Source organism: Aquarana catesbeiana, linkage group LG01, assembly GCF_042186555.1.
Source record: "Aquarana catesbeiana isolate 2022-GZ linkage group LG01, ASM4218655v1, whole genome shotgun sequence".
NCBI lineage: Eukaryota > Metazoa > Chordata > Amphibia > Anura > Ranidae > Aquarana > Aquarana catesbeiana.
The window spans coordinates 313,762,233-313,784,463 of NC_133324.1; the positions used below are offsets into that span (position 1 = coordinate 313,762,233).

At 41.4% G+C, this 22,231-nt stretch overlaps 1 protein-coding gene across 2 annotated transcripts in view; it reads right to left on the reverse strand.

Moving 5' to 3' along the window:
* Positions 1-734: 734 nt before the first annotated feature.
* Positions 735-22,231, reverse strand: part of SGSM1 (small G protein signaling modulator 1) — a 351,523-nt gene continuing 330,026 nt past the window's right edge. For both annotated transcript variants that reach the window (XM_073629552.1, XM_073629541.1), the window contains 2 exons: positions 20,475-20,642; positions 735-7,886 (listed from right to left, as the gene is read on the reverse strand). In XM_073629552.1, coding sequence (XP_073485653.1) covers positions 7,798-7,886; positions 20,475-20,642 — 257 coding nt within the window. In that variant the 3' untranslated portion in view covers positions 735-7,797. The remainder of the gene's footprint in view (positions 7,887-20,474; positions 20,643-22,231) is intronic.

Here is a 22,231-nt window from a genome sequence, read left to right on the forward strand (position 1 = left end):
TGGGGCTGCCTTTCACAGCTAATCCCCACTGGGGTTCTTACATATATCCGCAGGCAGGGTGCATTCGCAGGTGTGAATGCACCCTGAGGTGGTAAAGCTTTGCTGATTTCCATTACCCAAGCATGTGCACGCAAAAATTGTGTTTTTTTTTTAAATGTTCCTTGCACCTGATTGGGTATTCTTTACAAAGTGAAGCTTCAACACATTCACTAAGCTCTGGGGAAAATGAGTGCAACTGCACTTGCAAGGTGCACAGTTTATTTACCTTTAGTAAATTAACCCCATTGTGTTTCTAAAAGTGAAGCCTGAATGCACTTTGCACTTTTTGGAGAAAATGATATTCTATATGGAAGCTGGGTAGGAAAGGCTCTGCCTTTTTTGAACTTAAAGGGGTTGTAAAGTCTCATGCATATGCATTGAGGTGAAAAACTTTCTGTGCTGCCCCCAGAGCCCCCATTTTCTTACCTGAACCCGATTGTTCCATTGACGTGAATGAGCCCAGCGGCTCCAGCCGCTATCTTGGGTCCTCATTGGATAGATTGATAGCAGCAGGAGCCATTGGCTCCCGCTGCTGTCAATAAAATCCAATGACACAGGAGCTGGGGGCGGGGCCGAGTCCTGCTGTCTGTGTCAATGGACGCAGCAGCCGGACTCGTGAGCGCACCCACACGGGTGTCCCCAGGGAAAGCGCTCCCGGGGCACCCCAGAAAAGAAGGATCGGGGCTTGTTTGTTATTTAAAAAACAAAAAAAAAAAAAAAAAACCTTTACAATCACTTTAATACCTGAAGATAAAACACATTTTTGACGCCAAAGGCACAAAATTGCACTCAGGCCTTATTTGTAAAACTGTACATACCAAGTACCAAGTTGTATCTTATCATTTACAGGACAAATCAGGCTTTCATTTGGTGGTAAATGGTAATCGATATCTACTGATCCTGTTATCAATTCCAAATAGTTGTCTGATCTTTTTGCCACTCCTCACATCAAAACCATACATGTGTTCTGCGTAGTTTTAGATATATAAGGGGTGATTTACTAAAGGCAAATACACTGCTCACTTTGTAAGGGAATTTGCAGTGGGGCTTAGTGAATGAGATGAAGCTCTGCAGATTTCAATCATCCAATCGTGTGCAAACAAAATGTTTTTTTCATTTTCCTTGCATGTGATGGAGTATTCTTTGCAAAGAGGAACTTCACCACATTCACTAAGCTCTGGGGCAAATTCCCTTGTAAAGTGCAACTTCCCTTTAGTAAATCAATCCCATAATGTTTATAGAAATAAGAATTGAGAGAGTTTTATTTCACAGTGCATGTAGCAGAATGAAGAAGTAATTATTGGACACCTCTAGAATGCTGTTTTGGTCTTGCATAGAATAGAACTCAACAAATGGTGGCATGATTTCATATGAGATTATGAACACTCTGTAAAGAATTTCACTCTATAAAAAACATAATCATTACCAATTTGAAATGTTTCACATAAATAATGCCAAAAATATACCACATTTATTTTGTTGCATCTCTGCGTGTATAGATATAAATTAATTTTTTACAGCAAAATAGTGTCCTATAGTTAGTGTTGTATTAGGAGAGGAAATCGTTACTTTGACGTGGTTGAAATAATAGACAATGGTGGAATACCACATGATTTCTACATTATGTACGGGTGACAACCAAATCACATTTCAATAACAGGAATAGCTTGTGTTAAGTTATTATATCTTGTGATCTCCAATGTTAACAGTGCTTTTGTGAGTTGATCCTGGGGTTAATTAGAGTACATGGCATGTTATGGTGAGTCAGGGACTGTGACACATACCTGTATGATTATTTCACATTCTGTGCTAGGTAACACCACAAAGTGCAGTTAATGAGTAACTCATCATAAAGTGAACTGGAAAAACTGTACTGTGGTATCTGAAAGGATTCAAAGGTGGGTGTGAGTGAGAAAGGAGATATATGGAACTTTTTATATTAAAAGACTAGTCATAATTGATGTTTTAGTTTCCCTCCCAAAAAAAGAATAAAACCTGAGTGGTCTTTAAGAGCAGCAACTCTACCTTAAAGGGTTTAGTTTACCTTTAAATACATAAAAAAAAATCCATATGCATTACAGTCCTATGTGCTGTCCCCAGTTTTAAAAGTGGCCCTTACTTTTGATGCTGCTTCTACTGTGGGCTCCTCTCTGTCCTGCTGTTGGATGCATGGCCCTAAGGCCCCTTCCACACGGGGTGGATCTGCTCAGCGGGCTCCGTTGAGCCGGCGGATAACAGGTCTGTCTCTGCTCATTGAGCAGGGAGGACCCACCAGAGCCCCGATAATTTCTATGGGTAGATCGGACGAAAAAGGACAGCATGTCCGTTTTCAACAGATCCCATCCGATCCATCAGACGGATGGCGAACGTATCACCATATGTCTGTCTTGAGCAGATCGGATGGCAGACGGGTGTCAGCGAACACATCTCCGCTGACATCCGCCTGCCCATAGGAGTCAATGGATGGGTGCTCGGATCTGCCTGAAAATCTGACAGGCGGATCAGAATGGGTTTATCGTATGAAAGGGGACTAACAACTCATAAACAGAGCACTCAGCTATGAGAACCATGTAACCAAGTCTGCTCCCTCTCTCTCACTTGAAGAATCCTGAGCTCAGCTGCTGAAGCAAGAGAAATCAGACTGCACACAAATGATTAGAAAGCCTCGTTCTTGTAGCCTAGTGATTATTTGTGAGGTGTTGAGGCTGCACATCCAACTGTTTGTCCATCCTGTGTCTAGGCAGGATAGACAGTGGAGAGCACACATTAAGAACATTTAAATGTACAGGCAAAGCTGTTATGCATATGGATTTTTAAAAAAAATGTCATTAAAAATGGACTAACCCTTTCAATCTTTTTTTTCCCTGTTTTTATAAACAGGTCCCAGTTTATAACCTTCTGATAATGTAATTGTATATAGTTACCAGTCATATTTAATTGTTTATTCTCTAGGAAAATAGATGGATAATCTGATTAGTTACTATGGGCAGCATGTCTGCTTTATATCATCTTTTTGTTCTCCTGTGTTTATTAAGAAGTCCCATTTTAGAAAGTATTGATGATGTATATACATATTCAGGCTCACTAAGCAGTAATACAGTATAGTTAACCACTTCATGAAATGTGTGTAGCTCTCCATTGTGCTATAAGGATCAGGATCCAATTTAAAGTTTAGAGTAAAGCCGGCCATAGATGGACTGAATCTCGGCCGGTTCAGCAGGGACCTGTCGAGATTCGATCAATCTATCACCAGTCTGTCGGAATTTTTGCTTGTGATTACTGCCGGACGGCTGCTGGCAAGGTACAGGCTTTTTTACTCGCTGTAGCTGCTTTTGAAAAACAAAAATCTGTAAGACACTGAGCATCTTTTCTTTTGATTCACCTGGAATGTATTTAACTGTTTAAACTAAAAAATCAATTGAGCTTTAAAATTAACCTGCACTAGGGCCTCTCGATAAGTTTCACTTTGTTAAGGAGTCCAAAAGCACACTGTCATAATTTTCAAAAGATGAAATATATTCCTCACTGCAAAGCAAACAAATTATACTTACCTTCCTCGCTGGCTGTACCACCATAATAATAATTTTGTTTAAAGAACTCCAGAATTTGGCATGCCTGCTACTACATCATCTAATGAGTCTACTTCAGTGGCCAGTAAGGGCACTCTAATTGGACAGGTGGATAGGAGTTGAAGGAGCCATGCAGACAGGGAAAGAGGGAAAGTAAAGTCCCAGTAAAAAAATAAAACTACATGAAAGGGGGGCCCAGGAGAAGCTTTTTTAGCTATTACAATTAATAGACAATTCTGGTGTCTGGTCTCAACCATTTGAGTCCTCGGGGTTTTTTTCTCCCTAAAACCCTTTCAGTTCCAGAGCTTTTTTCCATTTTTATTGATGTTTATACCTTTTAGCGAGTCTTTTAGCGAGTCTACCATAACATATTAAACATATTTTTTGGGGGATAGATAGGACTTGCATTTGGATACATGTAGCTTTATTTCCTTGGTTTGTAATTTTTCCCAACATAATGCTGACACATAAGTGCAACTTTTATGTAATGTAGCAAAATGATAAATCCTGCAGATTGAAAAAAGAGGTCTAACAGATTCCTCCATCCACGCTAAACAGCGCAAATGGACAAATATCCTACTGCGTCTATTGTATTCTGATAGCTAGCAATGCTGGCTGTCAGAATACCCAAAGAGTGCCTGCAACTGATTGGATGCTGGCGTTGTTCAGCCTACAATTTTCCACCTGCCTCCTTTGTTTTTTCAATTGAGGAATTTCCAGCAGAGTGGCGCTGCCATGGTCACCCACTGATTCAGTTTCATTAAGATCCAGCCCACATTTGCTTAACATTAGGCTGGTGATAAATCATTTGAACTGGGTCTATATCTTTGTATCCTGAGGAAATGTGTATATACACTGCTGTGACTTATCTCTGCCCTAATAGAGATGAAGAGTAAAAACCTGTAGACACTTGGGGGGGGGGGGGGGGAGCCACTGTAGTATTGTATTATTGTAATAGATGACTATTACAAAAGTATGAATTGATAATTATGCAATTTAGAAACCTTGTTTAATAAAAATTATTTATTTAAAAAAAAAGCTGTAGACAGCTCACTGAAGGTTTAGATTAACATATAATTAATATCTGTGGTAACCTTTACTGGAGAAGCAACAAAATAAACATCTAGGATGAATGATAACATGTGAATAAAGGCAATACACTGAATACCGTATATGCTTTGTGATCCATACCATTCATAGAAAGTTGGAAAAATAACAGCACTCTTTATGAGTTTTTCATCTCTTCACACAGACAGACTCTTCTGAACACATATACAAGATATGTCTGCAACATTTAAGAGATACCTTTACTGATAAAATGATTTACACACACTAACTGTAACAAGGACACACAGAAATGTAAAGTTAATAAATAAATAAATACTCTTTACCCTTATTATAAGTTATTCAAAACACTGATATCTGAGGACACAAATGTACTTGCAAAAACAGCAAAGATAAGTAGCTATTATATGATGATAGAGTTATAGAGCAATTTTTTTAACACTGGATATGCAAAGTTGCTTTTTTTTTGTAGGATCTGAAGCCATATCCCCAAATATCATACTTTATTGTATTTTTTCATAAAAAATATCATCTAGCTAAGATTTTTGTTTTTTAACGCAACTACACCACTTGCCAACAACACCAAAAAAAAAAAAAATATACAGATTTAAGATAGTAACTTTTTCATCAAGTTTACTCAGGTTCTTAAGTCCTCAGGGATGACAAACGGAGTGAATAGTCAAGTTCTATAGTTGGGGGCCAATTGGGTATTATTATGCTTTCTCAATGAGTTTTGAAGACAAAGTAAGCAGGGTGTAGAGTCCCTTTTACAAGAGTCTCGGTACAACTTCTAACCTAATTTATCTGTAACTAAATGAGGTAAGCAGTTCTAAAATGTTTTAAAATATTTTCTGGTGAACAGTAAATTAATGGCATGGACAACTAACCACTGTTTTTTTTTTTTTTATTTATACAATGAAATGGAGCACTTTTACCCACTATTGTAATAATAAAATTCTGCATGCTCTTTCATGTTAAATGCAGAAGAGTAAGGGCAGTGCCACACGTGGGTCTTTCTTGCTGGGAGTTATTATGCATGCTAACCTGTCTGACAAGAGTATGCTCATGGTTTACCTTTGTTTTTCACACTGAGTTAATGCAAGGAATATCACTCTAATGTGGGATTTCATAGAGATGATTCTCAGTTAAAAAATAACTGTCAGGAAAAACTCTTCTGACATGACCCTGAAGCAGTGTATTCGGTTTGAAATGTATGTGAGTAGCAGCACTACAATCAAGAGCAGATTACATAAATATAAACTCTGTGTGAATGTTGTGTTCCACTGGTCCCAAGGCATAGCTATTAATACTGTAGACAGAGGCAGCTAGACTCATTGTTTCAAATTTTACATGAAAACATATACTGGACAGGTGGCAACTGCTCTATAGGAGTGAGTCACGATAGCTTTAACTGAGTTTACTCCAAAAAAACTATCTCTATGAGGAGTAGAACGGTTTAATACCTGCAGAGGTGACAACCAGTGTTCTGAAGATATGGTCCACCCTGTGTAACTATTTCCATTTAAAGCAGGGGTTTTTAGCATTTTTCAGACAGTGAGCTTACACTAAAATATTTCAAGCACTATGGAGTCACAATTTGAAACAAATGTTCCTTCTCTGGAAGATGGTACATATAAGGCGTGACCTCTCTGCAGCTATATAGTACAGCAGAGGTGGGATGGTCACAAAGGTATCTATCTACCTTTCCATGCATGTGCTCCAATACTGTATTCATTACAGTGCCACTTAAGATTGATAGGTTAAGTCTACATAAACGAATATTAAAGTTACTGTCAGAATTGCATGGAATTGAATGCAGCACACATTTACAGTAAGTGCTCCCTTTACTTGCTACTGTCTCCTTAATTTAAACTAAATTAAAAAGCCAATATTTAGAGTGAGCCTCTGCCTTCATGTGTAGCCTGGAGACCTCAGTTACAGATATCCTAAACCACAGTTCCTTAGAGATGGTTGATGATTTAAGCTGCTAGTACTGATCCAACATTGACATTTTTTTTGTGGACTGACCATTAAAAATGACTGTCTAACATTACAATGCATGAAAGCCAATTTAAAATATTCTTACATTTGTTATGGCATGCTTCAGCTAATATAAACAGGAAAAGGTGGGAAAAGATCACGTTTACTCTGCTCCCTGCAAAATGAACAATGCTACCCTCTTGTATTGTGACACAACTACTCCCTTCCCACTGATCCTCACGCAAGAACACAAAAATACTGCAAAAGGTTATTTCAGAGCTGAGATTTGCAGAGTGCTTGTGGTTTTAACTCTGCGTGAATCTAAACCTATCGCAAATAATGCCTCTATTTTTAGTGTTAGCAACAACTAATTATTCTCATACTTTATCTCTATCAAAATAAAAAATGTAAAATGGAAGTTTCAAGAAAAATAAATATATTCAGTATTCACTGTAATTTCCCCCTTTTAAATGTTTGATTGTGCCTATAAAGCTTCCCTGCAGTGATAAAGCTGTGTAGCCAGCTAGGAATACTAAGAAGAATAAAATCTGAAAGTGTACATGTTGGCCCTCCAGAAGGACAACATGGGGAACCCTTGTGGGGATTACATACAGAAATTAGCAGCTGGTTGTGTGCAGAAAGTGAACTCACGTTATATCGGAAATATCTTTACAAAGAAATAATACATCAGAGTGCTCTATTTGTGCTAATGTTTTCTAACTATGGCCATTATCAATCCCTCCTTATGGATGTGTGCTGTTCATCAACAGAAACTTCTAGGAAGGATCAGAAATGAGCTGAAACTCACCAATGTCTACAAGCAGAATCTGAACTCTGCAAGAGGAGCAATTGTGTGTTAAGGTCTTTGGTTTAACAATAAACTCACAAGGTCAAATGGAAAAAAAATTAAACAAAGAAAAACATGGGAAATTCATTCTTGTAGTAGCCATTTCCTCTGCTACTAAAACTGGCTTCAGTTTCTGGCACTTACTTAAGTAAATAAACTGGCTGATTAGATATTTTATAACCCTTTAGCTTCTTTTGAGACCTGATTTCATTGCTGAGAAATGATTTCCAGGGCTCCGTCGCGTTGGAAGTTTTCTGGTGTGGTGAATGTGGCTGTGCTTCTCCCAGTGATGCCCATTTACTTGTTCTCTATCAGTGTCTGCACTTTGTACACCAGATCCCGAGCAAGCTTCAGGATATGCTTTATGTTGTGCCTCTCTGCCATTTCTGTAATAGAGAAAAGAAACGATATACAGTCAAGGCCAGCGCAAGGATTTTTGTCTACACAGGCGAATGTGCATTTTGGTCCTCCTGCCACTCCCCCTCCCCCCACAATGCAACCTCCCCACCCCCCATGTTCACAGTCATGCTGGGACCTCCTTCACATTGCGCCCATATTTGTGATGGGGTGCAGCGTGAAGGACGTCTCTTCAAATCACCCCAGGACAAAGCCAACCACCAATCCCTCTCAGCAAAAATCCTCTCCCCACTTCTAGCACAGATCCTCTCCCCCTGGTCCTCCCTTCTAGCACCCCCCCCCATCCTGGGTCAAATTCTTCCTCCCCATCCGCCACAGCACAAATCCTCTTTCTGCCAAATCCCCTACAGCAATCAGTCCTCTCCCGAGTTCTGTCACAAATCCTCCCACCAAAATCCCCCTTCCCAGTAAATCCTCTCCCCTCCTAATACAAATCCATGCTTCCCAACTGTCCTGGGTTTGGTGGGACCTTTCTGAGATAGGAACAAAAGCCTGTGCATCCCGGCTAAGGGCCAGTTCACTCCAGAACGCCGTGAGGGAAACCCGCATTCTGTGTGTTTCTAACTCCGCATTTAAAATGCATTGCAGTTGTGATCTGTCAACTTAATGACTCCCCAAATGCAAGTCACAAAGGCAGTATGCTTGCCTGCACCAGATCATATAAACAAAAGTACCATGTGATCCAGTTGCTGTGTGTTTCGTACAGTAGTGCATGCACAACTCTTGATGCAGACCAGCACAGTTTCAGTCCATTCAAATGAATGGGCTGAAATCGCATAGCACCCCGATGACACGTGAATCACACAAGAACACACATCTTTCCTATTTAGTTCATGGTGTGAACTGGCCCTGAGTACTAGAGCCCAGTGCCAAAAAAAAGTTCTGGCACTTGGCTCCACGAATCTGCCTGGTGGGGGGGCACTAGTGTGGGCACCTGGGGCAATTGCCATAAATCTCTTGTGGGGTGCACGGAGTCCCAGACACAATGATTGCCCCCTCTTCAGTAGCCAACATCTTTTTCAAGATGGGGTGGGGGAGGGGCAAAGTTTGCAAAGAATATTTGCAGTGATTTGGGGGGCTCCTTTAAAAATAAAAACAGATTGGGTGCAATGCGCCAAGCGGGCGGTGACTTCATCACACAGTGGCAGAGTTTGGATACAATATGTATGAGGATAACGAGATATGCTGTTGTTTTCTGACATGTGGTGGTATTTTAATTGTACAAATAAACTGGATGAGCGAGCTACATTATTGGGCTTATTTCTTACTTCCCATATGTATCTTTTGGCACTGAGGAGTTGATAATCGAGGCATCGAGTGGAGCAGGGTCCCTGTAATAATAAAGCGCATTAGACCTCCTTTAGCATATTGAAGTCCTGCAGAAAAGGTGAGAGGACACCCATGAGGTGGGGTGAAGGGCACAGTGTTGTATTTTTAAGGTGAAGACCATTTTGTGAGAAGAGATTCATATACTTTTTTGGGACTGCACATGCACTGGATGGTGTATGGGATTTTTGTATGAACTTTCTACTACATATTTTACACACATTTTATTCTATATGGACTTTTTGATTATCTATTGGATCAAAATTTTTGTACGAGTATGGATTAATAGTATGCAATTATATAGATGATTGGGATATACTGATTTAGTATTATTGATTTGTTATTACATGAGGGGGCACTACTGAGGGGTTATATATAGTTATTTATGCATTTAGCACAGGTTGGTATATACAGTTTCTGGTGATAGCTGCTCCCTTTATTATTTAAGAGTGTATTGATCACTACATATCTTATTTCTGAACACTAGTTTATTGTCAATATTATTGTGATTTTGAATACTTATTGTAGAAAACTTTTTGATAAGCACTTTTTTTTCTCCATTTTTTGTTTACTAAGTAATCATCTTTCACAACTTGCCCCCCTTCCTTGTGCCCCCTCCCCTGAAAGTCTCATGTACAGGATATTGCAATTGGCACAGACGTCTGGTTAGCAGGGGACATACAGAGCGATACCGAGGAGGGGGCTTTGCACTGTGTGCTTACTGTGCTGTGCTAGTGTGAGGCAGCAGGGAGAGAGATACCGGCTGCCATGTGGGACCCTTAACACAGGCACAAGCTTTGAGGCAGGTGTCACTGGGGCCCACGCCAGCGTGTCCCTGCCATGCAAGTCACTGGAGCCAAGTGCCGAAACGTCTTCACTGGGCTCAGAGGGTCAGATACTGGGTTCAGCTCCTGGATTGGATTTTACTGACCCCCCCCCCCCCTCCTGCCACTCTCAGACGGCTGCTTAAGCTGCCTATTGCTTGCACTGGCCCTGTATACAGTAGGATGTGATACACTACAAAAAATAAACAGCAAATCCAAAGCAATGAGTTATGCCCCGTACACACGATCAGAAATTCTGCCAGCAAAAGTCGGATGTAAGCTTTTGGTCAGAAATTCCGACCGCGTGTATGCTCCATCGGACTTTTGCTGGCAGAATTCCAGCCAGCAAAAGATTGAGAGCAGGTTCTCTATTTTTCGGTCGGAAAAAGTTCCTATCCGAAAATGTGTTCGCCTGTATGCAATTCGGACGCGCAAAAAATCATGCATGCTCGGAAATAATTCAACGCATGCTCAGAAGCATTGAACTTCATTTTCTCGGCTCGTCGTAGTGTTGTACGTCACCGTTTTCTTGACGGTCGAAAGTTCAGAGAACATTTGTGTGACTGTGTGTATGCAAGGCAAGCTTGAGCGGAATTCCGTCGTTGCAACTCGTTTGCTTCCCCCCATTAGGTCACCTATGTGTCCTTGGGACTTGAACTTGGTGCTGTCTGTGTTTATAGTAACAACCATTTGAGAATATCAAGGAAATTCCATTGGTCTTGCTGTTACGCAAGCTAGCCTTCTTGATGGCCATCACCTCGGCTAGAAGGGTGTCGGAGCTGGAGGCCCTTTCGTGCTGGGAACCATACTTGATCCTTCACCACGACAGGATCGGGTTACGACCTGTTCCATCCTTTTTGCCAAAAGTGGTGTCAGCCTTTCATTTGAATCAGAACGTTATTTTGCCTTCTTTTTTCTCTCAGCCTCGTTCGGCGGAAGAGAGACGACTGCATTCCTTGGCTGTTGTCCGGGCAGTCAAGGTTTATTTGTCTAGATCTGTGGAGATCCGAGGATCAGACTCCTTTACCAAAAGGACCCAAGAAGGGGCAGGCAGCTTCCAAAGCCTTCCATTGCCAATTGGGTCCCTCAATTGATTATTCAGGCCTGTGGTCTAAAACGTAAAGCTCCTCCCTTTAGGGTGAGAGCTCATTCTACTCACCATCAAATCTATTTCTTGGAATCCAATAAAAGTTTTTTTTGAGTTTTATCAGACAAGAAATAAGAGTAAACAGCAACGCAGACAGTATAATAGGGGTAGGCTCTCAACTTTTTAATTTTGTCTTGGTCTCTCACTTCCTGTCTAGTGAAACTGTTGTCACTGTGACAGTAAATAAGGGAAGAATAATTTTTTAGGGCACCAGATAGCAATAAAAACCTGACTGGGGTTTTTATCGTTCCATACCCTATCCACAACTAAGAGAAATACTTTAGTTGGACATGCACATTTACTTTTTGTTCTTAAGTTTAGATACTCATTTAAGCATTAGCTGGTAGGGTGGATTAGAAGGTATACCATTATTTAAGAGGAGAGGTTAAGTGTTCAGGTAGAGTGTGCTTTTTTGTTAGGGACACTTATGGAAAGTTTGTGAACTTTTTTTTTCTCTTGGAACCAGAGGGCCCACACTGAAAACTACTAGTGCTGGGCTCTGGACATCCAAAACTATTTTATATGTTTTCATTATTTTAAGATTACACTACAGAAGGAAATCACACTACATTTTTATCAGTTGTTACCCTCAATGTCTAGAGTCTTAAAAATGCAGTTAGTGAGGGAAGAAAGGTTTATTAAATTTGACTTTGTTTACTGGTAATCTTATGCCCCATACACACGATCAGAAATTCCGTCAGAAAAAACTTGACTTTATGCAAGAGTTGCCCCTTGCATAAAGGTTCGGACCAGTGAATGGGAGGCTAAAGGCCTTTGGAAGAATACTGACAGGGCCGAAATCAGACCTCTGATTGTACTCAAAGCCAATATGATTTCCACAGATGACTGTAGAAAAGAGAGAATTCTCCCAATCACGTATTTCCGAGGATGCCATTTTCTGGCTTCACACCAAGCAATATAAGTCTTCCAGACCTTATGATAGATATTCCTAGTGACAGCTTTTCTAGCATTCACTAGGGTAGACACCACTGGTCTTGAGATGCCACGGTCCTTCAACACCCTGACTTCAATAGCCATGCCATCACAGTTAGAGACTGTAAATTGGGGTGGAATATAGGACCTTGAGACTGTAGATCGGGGCAGCGTGGAAGCGTCCAAGGTCCATCTACTGCCAGTCTCACAATCTCCAAGAACCGGGGCCTTCTGGGCCAGGCTGATGCCACCAGAATGATTGGAACCCCCTCTCTCTGAATCCTGCGCAACAAATGTGGAATGAGAGGGACCGGGGGGAAAGCATAAACCAGGGAGTACTGGCTCCATGGAACTACTAGAGCATCTGCTCCGATTGCCAGAGGATCCCTTGTTCGGGACACAAACTGCTGTAGCTCGTTGTTGAACCTGGATGCCAATAGGTGGACTTCTGGCCATCCCCAACGCTGGCAAATTTCCTGGAACACCCCTGGGTGTGGGAACCATTCCCCCGGGCAGACCTCTAGGCTGCTGAGATAATCTGCCTTCCAGTTCTCTACTCCCGGGATATGGACTGCCGATAGAATCGGCACATGACCCTCTGCCCAAGCTAGTATGTGGTTCACCCCCTTCAGAGCTGGACGACTCCAGGTACCGCCTTGGTGGTTTATATAGGCCACTGTAGTGGCATTGTCGGACTGAACCCTGATAGGGCAGTCCCGAAGCTCCACCATCCAGGACCGTAGGGCCAGACAGTACGTACTGCCAATAAATCCAGGATGATGGGCAGGCTCTGTTGTGTCCTTGACCTCTTTGCGAGGCTCGGGTACTAGACTGGGGACTAGACTAGAGACCTGGAGCTCAGAGAGCTCAAACAAAACGCGCCCATCCACCTTGCAGACACTGGTAAAAAAGACTGATGTACTTCCTGTATGGGAGTGGTTATATAGGGGATCACTTCTTGTCTAAGACTTTGTCTACCAGTGTCCATTCACCTAGAGATGGCGTATATCACAGTAGGTAATGAATATTAGCCTAACTCTGTGTCCCATGGTGTATGAAAAAGAAAGAAGAGGACTGTGTCTTCCTTTAGATTAAACACTCCTCAGAGAAGTAGGGACTTTGATATATTATACATGTACACTATACATGTGTTGTAGCATCGTTCCTTTGTTTCTTACTTTTTGACTTGTTTGCGATTTCATCTCATGGACCTTGATCTGGGTTGGACTCTTATTGAGTCACTATTTTAATAAACTTTTAAACATACATATTGACCGTATTTTTAGTGATGCATATATTTTCATTCATAGAAGGTCATTTTGTTTGTCTGGGTTGGTTTCATTTAGATGAAAGGCAGGGATCACCTTAAGTAGAAGAGAAATCTGTAGTCACAGGACAAAACCCCATCAATGTATAAGATCAAATGAGGTTCTTTGCACAATAGGGTGGCCAATTCCAACATCATTTGAGCCTACGTGATAGTCATTAGTAAGGTCACTTTTTGGAAGCAAGTTCAAAGGAATATATTAGGGCAATGCCGATTACAAACTTAGTATGTGTCACAAATCAACTTTATATGTGATAAGTGAAGCATAAAATAAATGTGTACCCAGGTATAGTTATTTAACCAAAAAGCCACATAAAGGTAAATAATATAAAGTCCCTTCACTCAACTTTTTAAATACGCAATAAGCAAACATACATGTATCAAAATAAAATCATTTGGACATGTCCAATTAAAGTCTTAAAGTGGTTGTAAACCTTTGAAATGTAAAATGAACAAAGTACATCCTCATATAGTATATCTCAATCCATAGCACCAAGTATGGAACCTGGCTTCTTTCTCCTTCTGCAATCTGCATGTGTCATTTCTGGCAGTTTTCTTCAACACGAGGCAATCCATGGTGACAAGAACCCACCCAAAAGCACATAGGAATAGGAGGCGATTGGGCACTACATTGGGATGACAATGTGCATATTTCCCATTGAGGCTGGTTGGGGGTGTCCATTCCCTCCACTCAGGTCTCAGATTATACTATGCTCTCTGCTGTGGAGTGTGTAATGTCAGATTCCCCCCAATCTCCTGGAAGCTAAAAATTACCATGTGCCCTGTGTAGTTTGAAGGGTTTTTTGATGAGAGTGGGCTGCAGCTAAAGAGGTAAAGCTTCATAATTGCTTCATAGAAAGCGGCCTCATCTTCAGTAATAAATCCATCTGTGAACTTTGCGAAGGTTTACACTGTCCAGGATTTGAGATACACAGGTCGCAGAAACTTTTCTGAAGGAGATTCAGTCTGATCTGCGACTAATCATGATGCCAATTTGCTTAATAAATGTCCCCTATTGTATCTTCACACTGATGTGTGTACATTTCAAACAGATAAATGTTCCCCACACCTATGCTCACAATCAAACTCACCAGAGAGTGTATAACCTTACTGCCGATTCAGGTCAAAAGCACTTTAAAATAAAGTAATTCTTTTTCTTCTTAATGCAATTTTTTCTCCAGAAAGCAATCTCCTAAATTGTCTCATGTAATGTAATAATATTATATAGCTCCACATAGTGTTATACTGCTAAAACCTTCTCTATTAAAAAACAAACATAAAAATACCATCTTTTACACTCACATTTTAAGGTGCAAAAGCCTGCAGCAGTGAAATTGCGTAATCATGTATGACTAAAACACGCTGCTGTGTGATCTATGAAGCCGTGAGCTGCTTCTCTCACCTGCTCAGCTCTGGACTGGCTGCCTTCATATTTGGCTGTCCACTAGCCTGCAATGGATCTGCAAGTGTGTTTTTAGGCTTTTCCTCCCATTGCTTTTTGTTATATGGGACTTTTTTGCTCATTTGGGGCTGTTCACCCACACGCCTTTCACATGATGAGCATCTGTGTTTGTGCAGCTGCTTCATCCTAATAGATTTGAATGGCTTGCCTGCAAGCAGCACTTCAAGTCTAGAGATGCTGATAAAAACAGCCTGTTCACGGTATGCGAGCCACGGCATCTGTGTAAACGAGGCCTTAGACTACAGAGCTACCTGAAAAACCTCACAATCAAAACCGGCATCAGCTGAGGTGTAAACATCCACTTGGCAAAATATAAACTTGTGAACAGAAGACCAGGTGGCAGTCTTGCAAATCTGAAAAACAGATGCTGAAAAGCCCATGAATCACTAAGTCTAGTGGAGTGCACTTTGACAGCGAAAAGAGGAACCTTGCTTTGAGGTCAAAAGTTTGAATGATGAGCTGTTGAAACCACTTAGCGATAGTGGAACAAGAAAGCTGTCATCCTTAGGGGGACCTTCAGGAATGACTTAGGGAGTCAGACTGTCAAAGGGAGCTGTAGCTAAGAGATCAACTCAAATAATGTGTACCACATCTAGACAATGGATGGGAAGTCTACTTAGAATATTTAGGAACAGGACAGAGAGATGGTACAACAATATCCTGGTTAAGGTGAAAGGAAGAAAGCACCCTGGGAAGAAAAGAGGCCTACTGCCTCAAAACAACCTTGTCCCTGTGTAGCACAAGAAAGGGTTCTTTACAGGCTAAGGTCACAAACTCACCTCACAGAAGTAAGGGTGACAAGAAAGGAAGGCAACCTTGCGAGAGAGGATAGACAGAGAAATATTTCTAAAAGGTTGAAGAGCCCACTGAACCAGGCCGAGATCCCACAATCACTGGGGAACATACAGCAGGAACAGTGTGAGTGGCACCCTATATAAAGGCCTTCCCTAAGGAGTGAGAGGCAAGCTGCCTCTGAAAAAGTACCACCATGGCTGAGATTTGACCATTGGAGGTATCCAAGGCCATATACTAATCCAAATCAGACTGGAGAAAAGATTTATCCCACAGAGAACGTCCTGGGATGGAATTTGCTTGTCTTGAACCAAGAGAAATATCCTTTCCAAATGTGATGGTAGACTTTGCAAGAAGTCTGTTTCCTAGCTTTCAAGAGCATAGTGATGCCTGAATCCAATAAGCCCCTTTTCCTTGGGACACAGGCTTTAGAAGCCAAGACTTTAAACACTGAGAAGCAGGGTTGCAAACTGACCCTTGGAGCAAATAATCTGAAGGTTCTGCAAGGGCTCACAGAGAGTCTGTCAGGAGCTTGAGTACCACGTCCTCCTGGTGCAGTGCAGAGCGATGAGCATGACAGAAATGACCTTAATCTCGATCCTGTGGATTAGGCAAGGAAGGAGCTTAAGAGAAGAAAGACCATAAACAAGGTTAAACTGATTCCACAGAGTCACCAGGTACTCCACTGACAAGACTATAGAATCCCAGGATTTGGAGAGACACCTGCTCAGTTTGTGGATTTGTGGAACCTGAAAGCCAGGAGCTTCACATGCAGCATCCTTAAACTGTGGCAGAAGTGTTTAAATACCTCTGGGTGAAGAGCCCGTTTCCCAGAGTCCAGTTGTTGATGACTGAGGTTGTCAGGGCTGAAACTTGATGTTCTGCCCAAGCCAGAATCAGATCTGCTTCTCTTTTAGCTGCAACACTTCTGGTGCCTCCCTGGTGGTTGATGTAATCCACTGCAGCAGCACTGACTGACAAAATCATGATCGGATCACTTTGCAGATGAGAAATCCAGCATTAAAGTGGATGTAAACCCACCACTCACCCAGTATAAACTAATGACACAGTATTAATGTATATTATATACACATGCAAGCCTCCTGCATGTATCCCTACCTTGCAAATGTCAACCCCTTAAGCAGTAGGAGCCCTGCAAAACTCTGGTATCAGTGGGTCGGTCTCTTTACCGGAGCTCTGTGGGCAGAGTTGTGACGTCACAAGACTCCCTGCCCACCTGTACACTCTTACTCTCCTATTCCTGAGGTTTTAGTAACATCCAGTCAAAACTCAGGAAAGGCACCACATGAATTCAGCATGCCCAATTATGCTGAGGTGCGGAGCAGCCAATCCTGGAAAAGCTGGAGAAGAAAGGAGGGGGGATGTGAAGCTGGAATCGTAAAACTCTCTCTCTCTCATGCCATGTCCTGTTTTATTTTACTACAAAAAAACAAGAGGATTGCTCACACTTGACATCCTCTACTATACTAGGCAGAAGTCTTCATTAAAATTTTTTTTTTCAGGTTTACTTCCACTTTAAAGGGATAACCGTATTGCATGAGCTCCAGGATACCAGCTACAAACTTGTGATCCAATACACCAGGAAAAGTCTGGTCCTGCTGGAGAGGTATATGGGACAATCCAGAAATTGCACCCCGTTGTCTTGCACTGCCAAAATGTTACATTGCAATAGTGTGGGAAAAAAAATCTGGCATTAAGAACTGCCTTAAAGAAGGAGGCTATTGTGACAATGCCAAAGATAACTGATCTGGAAAGCTGCAAAATGAGCCTCTTCTGGCTCAGCAGCAATTGTAGAAGCTCGCCTGAAAACAAAATTATATATTGATTAAAAGAAAATGATTTGCTTATCTAAGGGCAGAGGGGACTTTAGCAAAAAAAAAAAACTATACTGGGCTGTCCTTACAGCTTTGTTTTGCAAGTGTCCAATCACCTGAAGGCAACAGCACAAAGCACCAATGTACCTAAATACTCATCCTGTGTCCTGTAATGTATGTTTAAAAAAAACAAATATAAATGTATACAGGCAAGTCTAGAAGAAAGGGATAGATATTGAATTCCCTTCACAAGAGCTCATTCCATTATAGCCCATCTGTTGTAAGAGTAGGACACGCCAGCCTCAGAGAGGGAATCAATTCCTCAACAGAGCATATACAGCAAGGGAAAAAAGTATTTGATCCCTTGCTGATTTTGTACGTTTGCCCACTGACAAAGAAATGATCAGTCTATAATTTTAATGGTCGGTTTATTATAACAGTGAGAGACAGAATAACAACAAAAATATCCAGAAAAACGCATTTCAAAAAAGTTATAAATTGATTTAAATTTTAATGAGTGAAATAAGTATTTGACACCTTTGCAAACCATGACTTAGTAGTTTGTGGCAAAACCCTTGTTGGGAATCACAGAGGCCAGACGTTCTTTGTAGTTGGCCACCAGGTTTGCACACATCTCAGGAGGGATTTTGTCCCACTCCTCTTTTGCAGATTCTTTCCAAGCCATTAAGGTTACGAGGCTGACGTTTGGTAACCTTCAGCTCCCCCCACATATTTTTCTATTGGATTAAGGTCTGGAAACTGGCTAGGCCACTGCAGGAACTTAATGTGCTCCTTCTTGAGCCACTTATTTGTTGCCTTGGCAGTGTGTTTTGGGTCATTGTCATGCTGGAATACCCATCCACCGCCCATTTTCAATGCCCTGGCTGAGGGAAGGAGGTTCTCACCCAAGATTTGACAGTACATGGCCCCGTCCATCCTCCCTTTGATGCGGTGAAGTTGTCCTGTCCCCTTAGCAAAAAAAATCCCCAAAGTATAATGTTTCCACCTCCATATTTGATGGTGGAGATGGTGTTCTTGGGGTCATAGACAGCATTCCTCCTCCATCAAACACGGCGAGTTGGGTTGATGCCAACGAGCTTGATTTTGGTCTCATCTGACCACACTTTCACCCAGTTCTCCTCTGAATCATTCAGATGTTCATTAGCAAACTTCAGATGGGCCTGTACATGTGCTTTTTTGAGCAGGGGGATCTTGCGGGCGATGCAGGATTTTAGTCCTTCATGGCGTTGTGTGTTACCAATTGTTTTCTTGGTGACTATGGTCCCAGCTGCCATGAGATCATTGACGAGATTCTCCCGTGTGTTCTGGGCTGATTCCTCACTGTTCTCATGATCACTGAAACTCCACGAGATGAGATCTTGTATGGAGCCCCAGACCGAGGGAGATTGACAGTTATTTTGTCTTTCTTCCATTTGCGAATAATCGCACCAACTGTTGTCACCCTCTCACCAAGCTGCTAGGCAATGGTCTTGTAGCCCATTCCAGCCTTGTATAGGTCTACAATCTTATCCCTGACATCCTTGGACAGCTATTTGGTCCTGGCCATGGTGGAGAGATTGGAATCTGACTGATTTCTTCTGTGGACAGGTGTCTTTTATACAGGTAACAAGCTGAGATTAGGAGCACTCCCTTTAAGAGAGTGCTCCTAATCTCTGCTTGTTACCTGTATAGAAGACACCTGGGAGCCAGAAATCTTGCTGATTGATAGGGGATCAAATACTTATTTCACTCATTAAAATGCAAATCAGTTTATAACTTTTTTGAAGTGCGTTTTTTTGGATATTTTTGTTGTTATTCTGGCTCTCACTGTTAAAATAAACCTACCATTAAAATTATAGACTGATTATTTCTTTGTCAGTGGGCAAACGTACAACATCACTGTAGCCTTCTAGCCACTCACAAGTGAGTCTTCAACTCACAAGGAATCCCCGTTTAATCTGGCCTGACCTGAACAGTAGAGTCCCATGCTAACTAGAGCACAGATGAGATGTCATTGTCGACTGCAGGGAACACCAGTATACTTAATGAGCTGGAAAATCTGCGCTCATTGACTAACTGGAGAGACTTCCGGGATTTTCATTATCCAGCCTAAATCTATTGTGGCTGTTGATAGTAGAAAATTATTTTCTAACTCAGTCAAAAGAGAAAGGAACATTGATTATATTATTAGTTTTGCTAGGTCTTCAAAAAAAACATACTCATCAGTGGATCAAGTTTTATCCTACAGTGATGTACTCTTTGGGTGTCATAGCCAGCCAACTTGTCCCTGATAACTCATGAAGCTCCACCCCAGGCCACTCTGTGAATAGGCTACCACAGCCTACTGGGATACTTAATGCAGATATGTCAGAGGGCAGCTTGAGAATGACATGTCCCTCTGGTCTAGATCAGAATGGCAGCATGCTTGCTAATAAAAAAAACACAAGAAATAGCCTGCTGACATAAAAAAAAATCTATATTATTGCAGATGTGGGGTGGAGGCAAACATTTAAAGTTATTTGCAGCACTCCTGGCTCCGCTCTTCCCACTGCCCCTTTAGCAAGCTGCTTGCTATGGGGGCACTAGTACAGATCGATCCCGAGCTGCACTGCCTGCGTCTATACACACAGATAGCGCAGCGTGGCTCAACCCTGCCCCCCACTCATTCCTTACAGGATTTGACGGACAGCAGTGGGAGCGATTGGCTCAGCAAAGCTTGTACAGATGGGCACAGCTTGAGATCGAGTGAAGACTCGGGAATGCATTAAGCTGAAAAATGTTTAGAACCACTTTAAGCTGTATCCCTCAATGAACAATTATAAAACATGGAAATTGCCATTAGCTTTAATTAATTCAGTACATATAACTGTGGCTCAAGGTATACATTGAATAGCTTGTGAAGCTGACTTACCATTAAAAAACTTTATTATATCTGTAAAGTCCATATTGTTTTCCAGAATTATATCACGATACACTTCTACCAAAGCCAAAGCAATGAAGAGCACAAAATGAGAAGAGGACACCTGCTTTGCAGCCCAGATGGTTTCCCATACCGAGAACACGTCATCATATACCAATTCTGTTAAACGAAAAGATAGAAGCCTCATAAAATACTGAAAATCACTGTCATTGTGCAAACTGACAAAAAGCCTCCTTTCTTCCTATCCATGGTGTTTTATGGGCTCACAATAAATACAGACATATTATCAGCAATATCTATCACTTGGTATTCTAAAATAGTTCTCAGCTAGAGATCAGAGTTCAGAGGGAAGAACAGCCACTGATAATTTTGTTCCCCAGGATCATGCCAAATTTCCATTCCTGCAGTCTATTGTAAAGCTAGCAGCAATTCTCTTTTATCCCACTAATTGATCTAAGAAGAAAATTAAGTCACGCTTCTCTCTATGATAGCAATTCATACTGAACTTTACCAAAATGGAGTGCCAAAAGACATTTCTACTTCACATCTTCAAAAACTGGCCCACAAGGTGGACAGTTATTGATCCAAAACAGATGTTTTATTTTGAAAACTTTCTGGTTGCTGTGAATATTACTGCACATCTTTCGGTGCAGCGTCTGTAAATCTTTGTCTGAACTTTTTAATAATGAAGTCTATATACTTAACATTACAAAGACAGTTATGCCCCGTACACACGATCAGATTTTCTGACAACAAATGTTGGATGCGAGCTTGTTGGCGGAAAGTCCGACCGTTTGTATGCTTCATCGAACATTTGTTATCTGACTTTCCGGCAACAAACGTTGGCTAGCAGGTTCTCAAATTTTCCGTCAACAAATGTTTGTTGTCGGACTTTCCGATCCTGTGTACACAAGTCTGTCGGACAAAAGTACACGCATGCTCGGAATCAAGTACGAGCAGGAGATATAACTAGCGTTCGTAATGGAGATATCACATACGTCTTGTAAGTCACTACGTTCGTAATTGTTGGCCGACATTTGTCCGTGTGTATGCAAGACAAGTTGGAGCCAACATCCCTCAAACAAAAATCCACAGTTTTGTTGTCGGAAAGTCCGATCGTGTGTACGGAGCATAAGAGTTGTATTTGATATTTACATAAAACAACCGTTTCATAATGCTCTTTTTAGATGCCTTGTAGTATACATTTATTTAAAAACAAGGAGTTTAGTGAAGGATGCAAGGCAAAATGTACAGTGGAATTCCTAACACTTCAGACCATCCTCCTTCTGCTACCCCTCCTTCACCCCAACCTTGTTCCTACCACAGTGTAAGCTAAACTGTACCCTACTCTTCTAGTAGTGTGCGCTTAGGATTGTAGATCCTCAGTCAGTGAACTATGGGTACCCAGCTCCACCAGCAGAAATGGGCAATGGTACAGACAGGCCAATCACAGACCAATCTGTACCATGTGATTAGCTGTGGCCAATCACAGCTAATCGCAACAATACACACTGAATACACACTGTATTGCTCTGGTCACAGTATGTAAAAAAAAGAGAAAATCTTTTTTTTTTTTACATACGTTTACCAGTGTGCCTGATCACCATCACACCAGTTATATGATGAAGCTGTACTTCACTGGTGACAGTATGTAAAAAATTTTTAAAATCTGAAAAAAACAATTTTTGAGACAAAAATACAACTTAAAAAAACTCACCATGCCTCTTACCTTATACCTTGGACTGTCT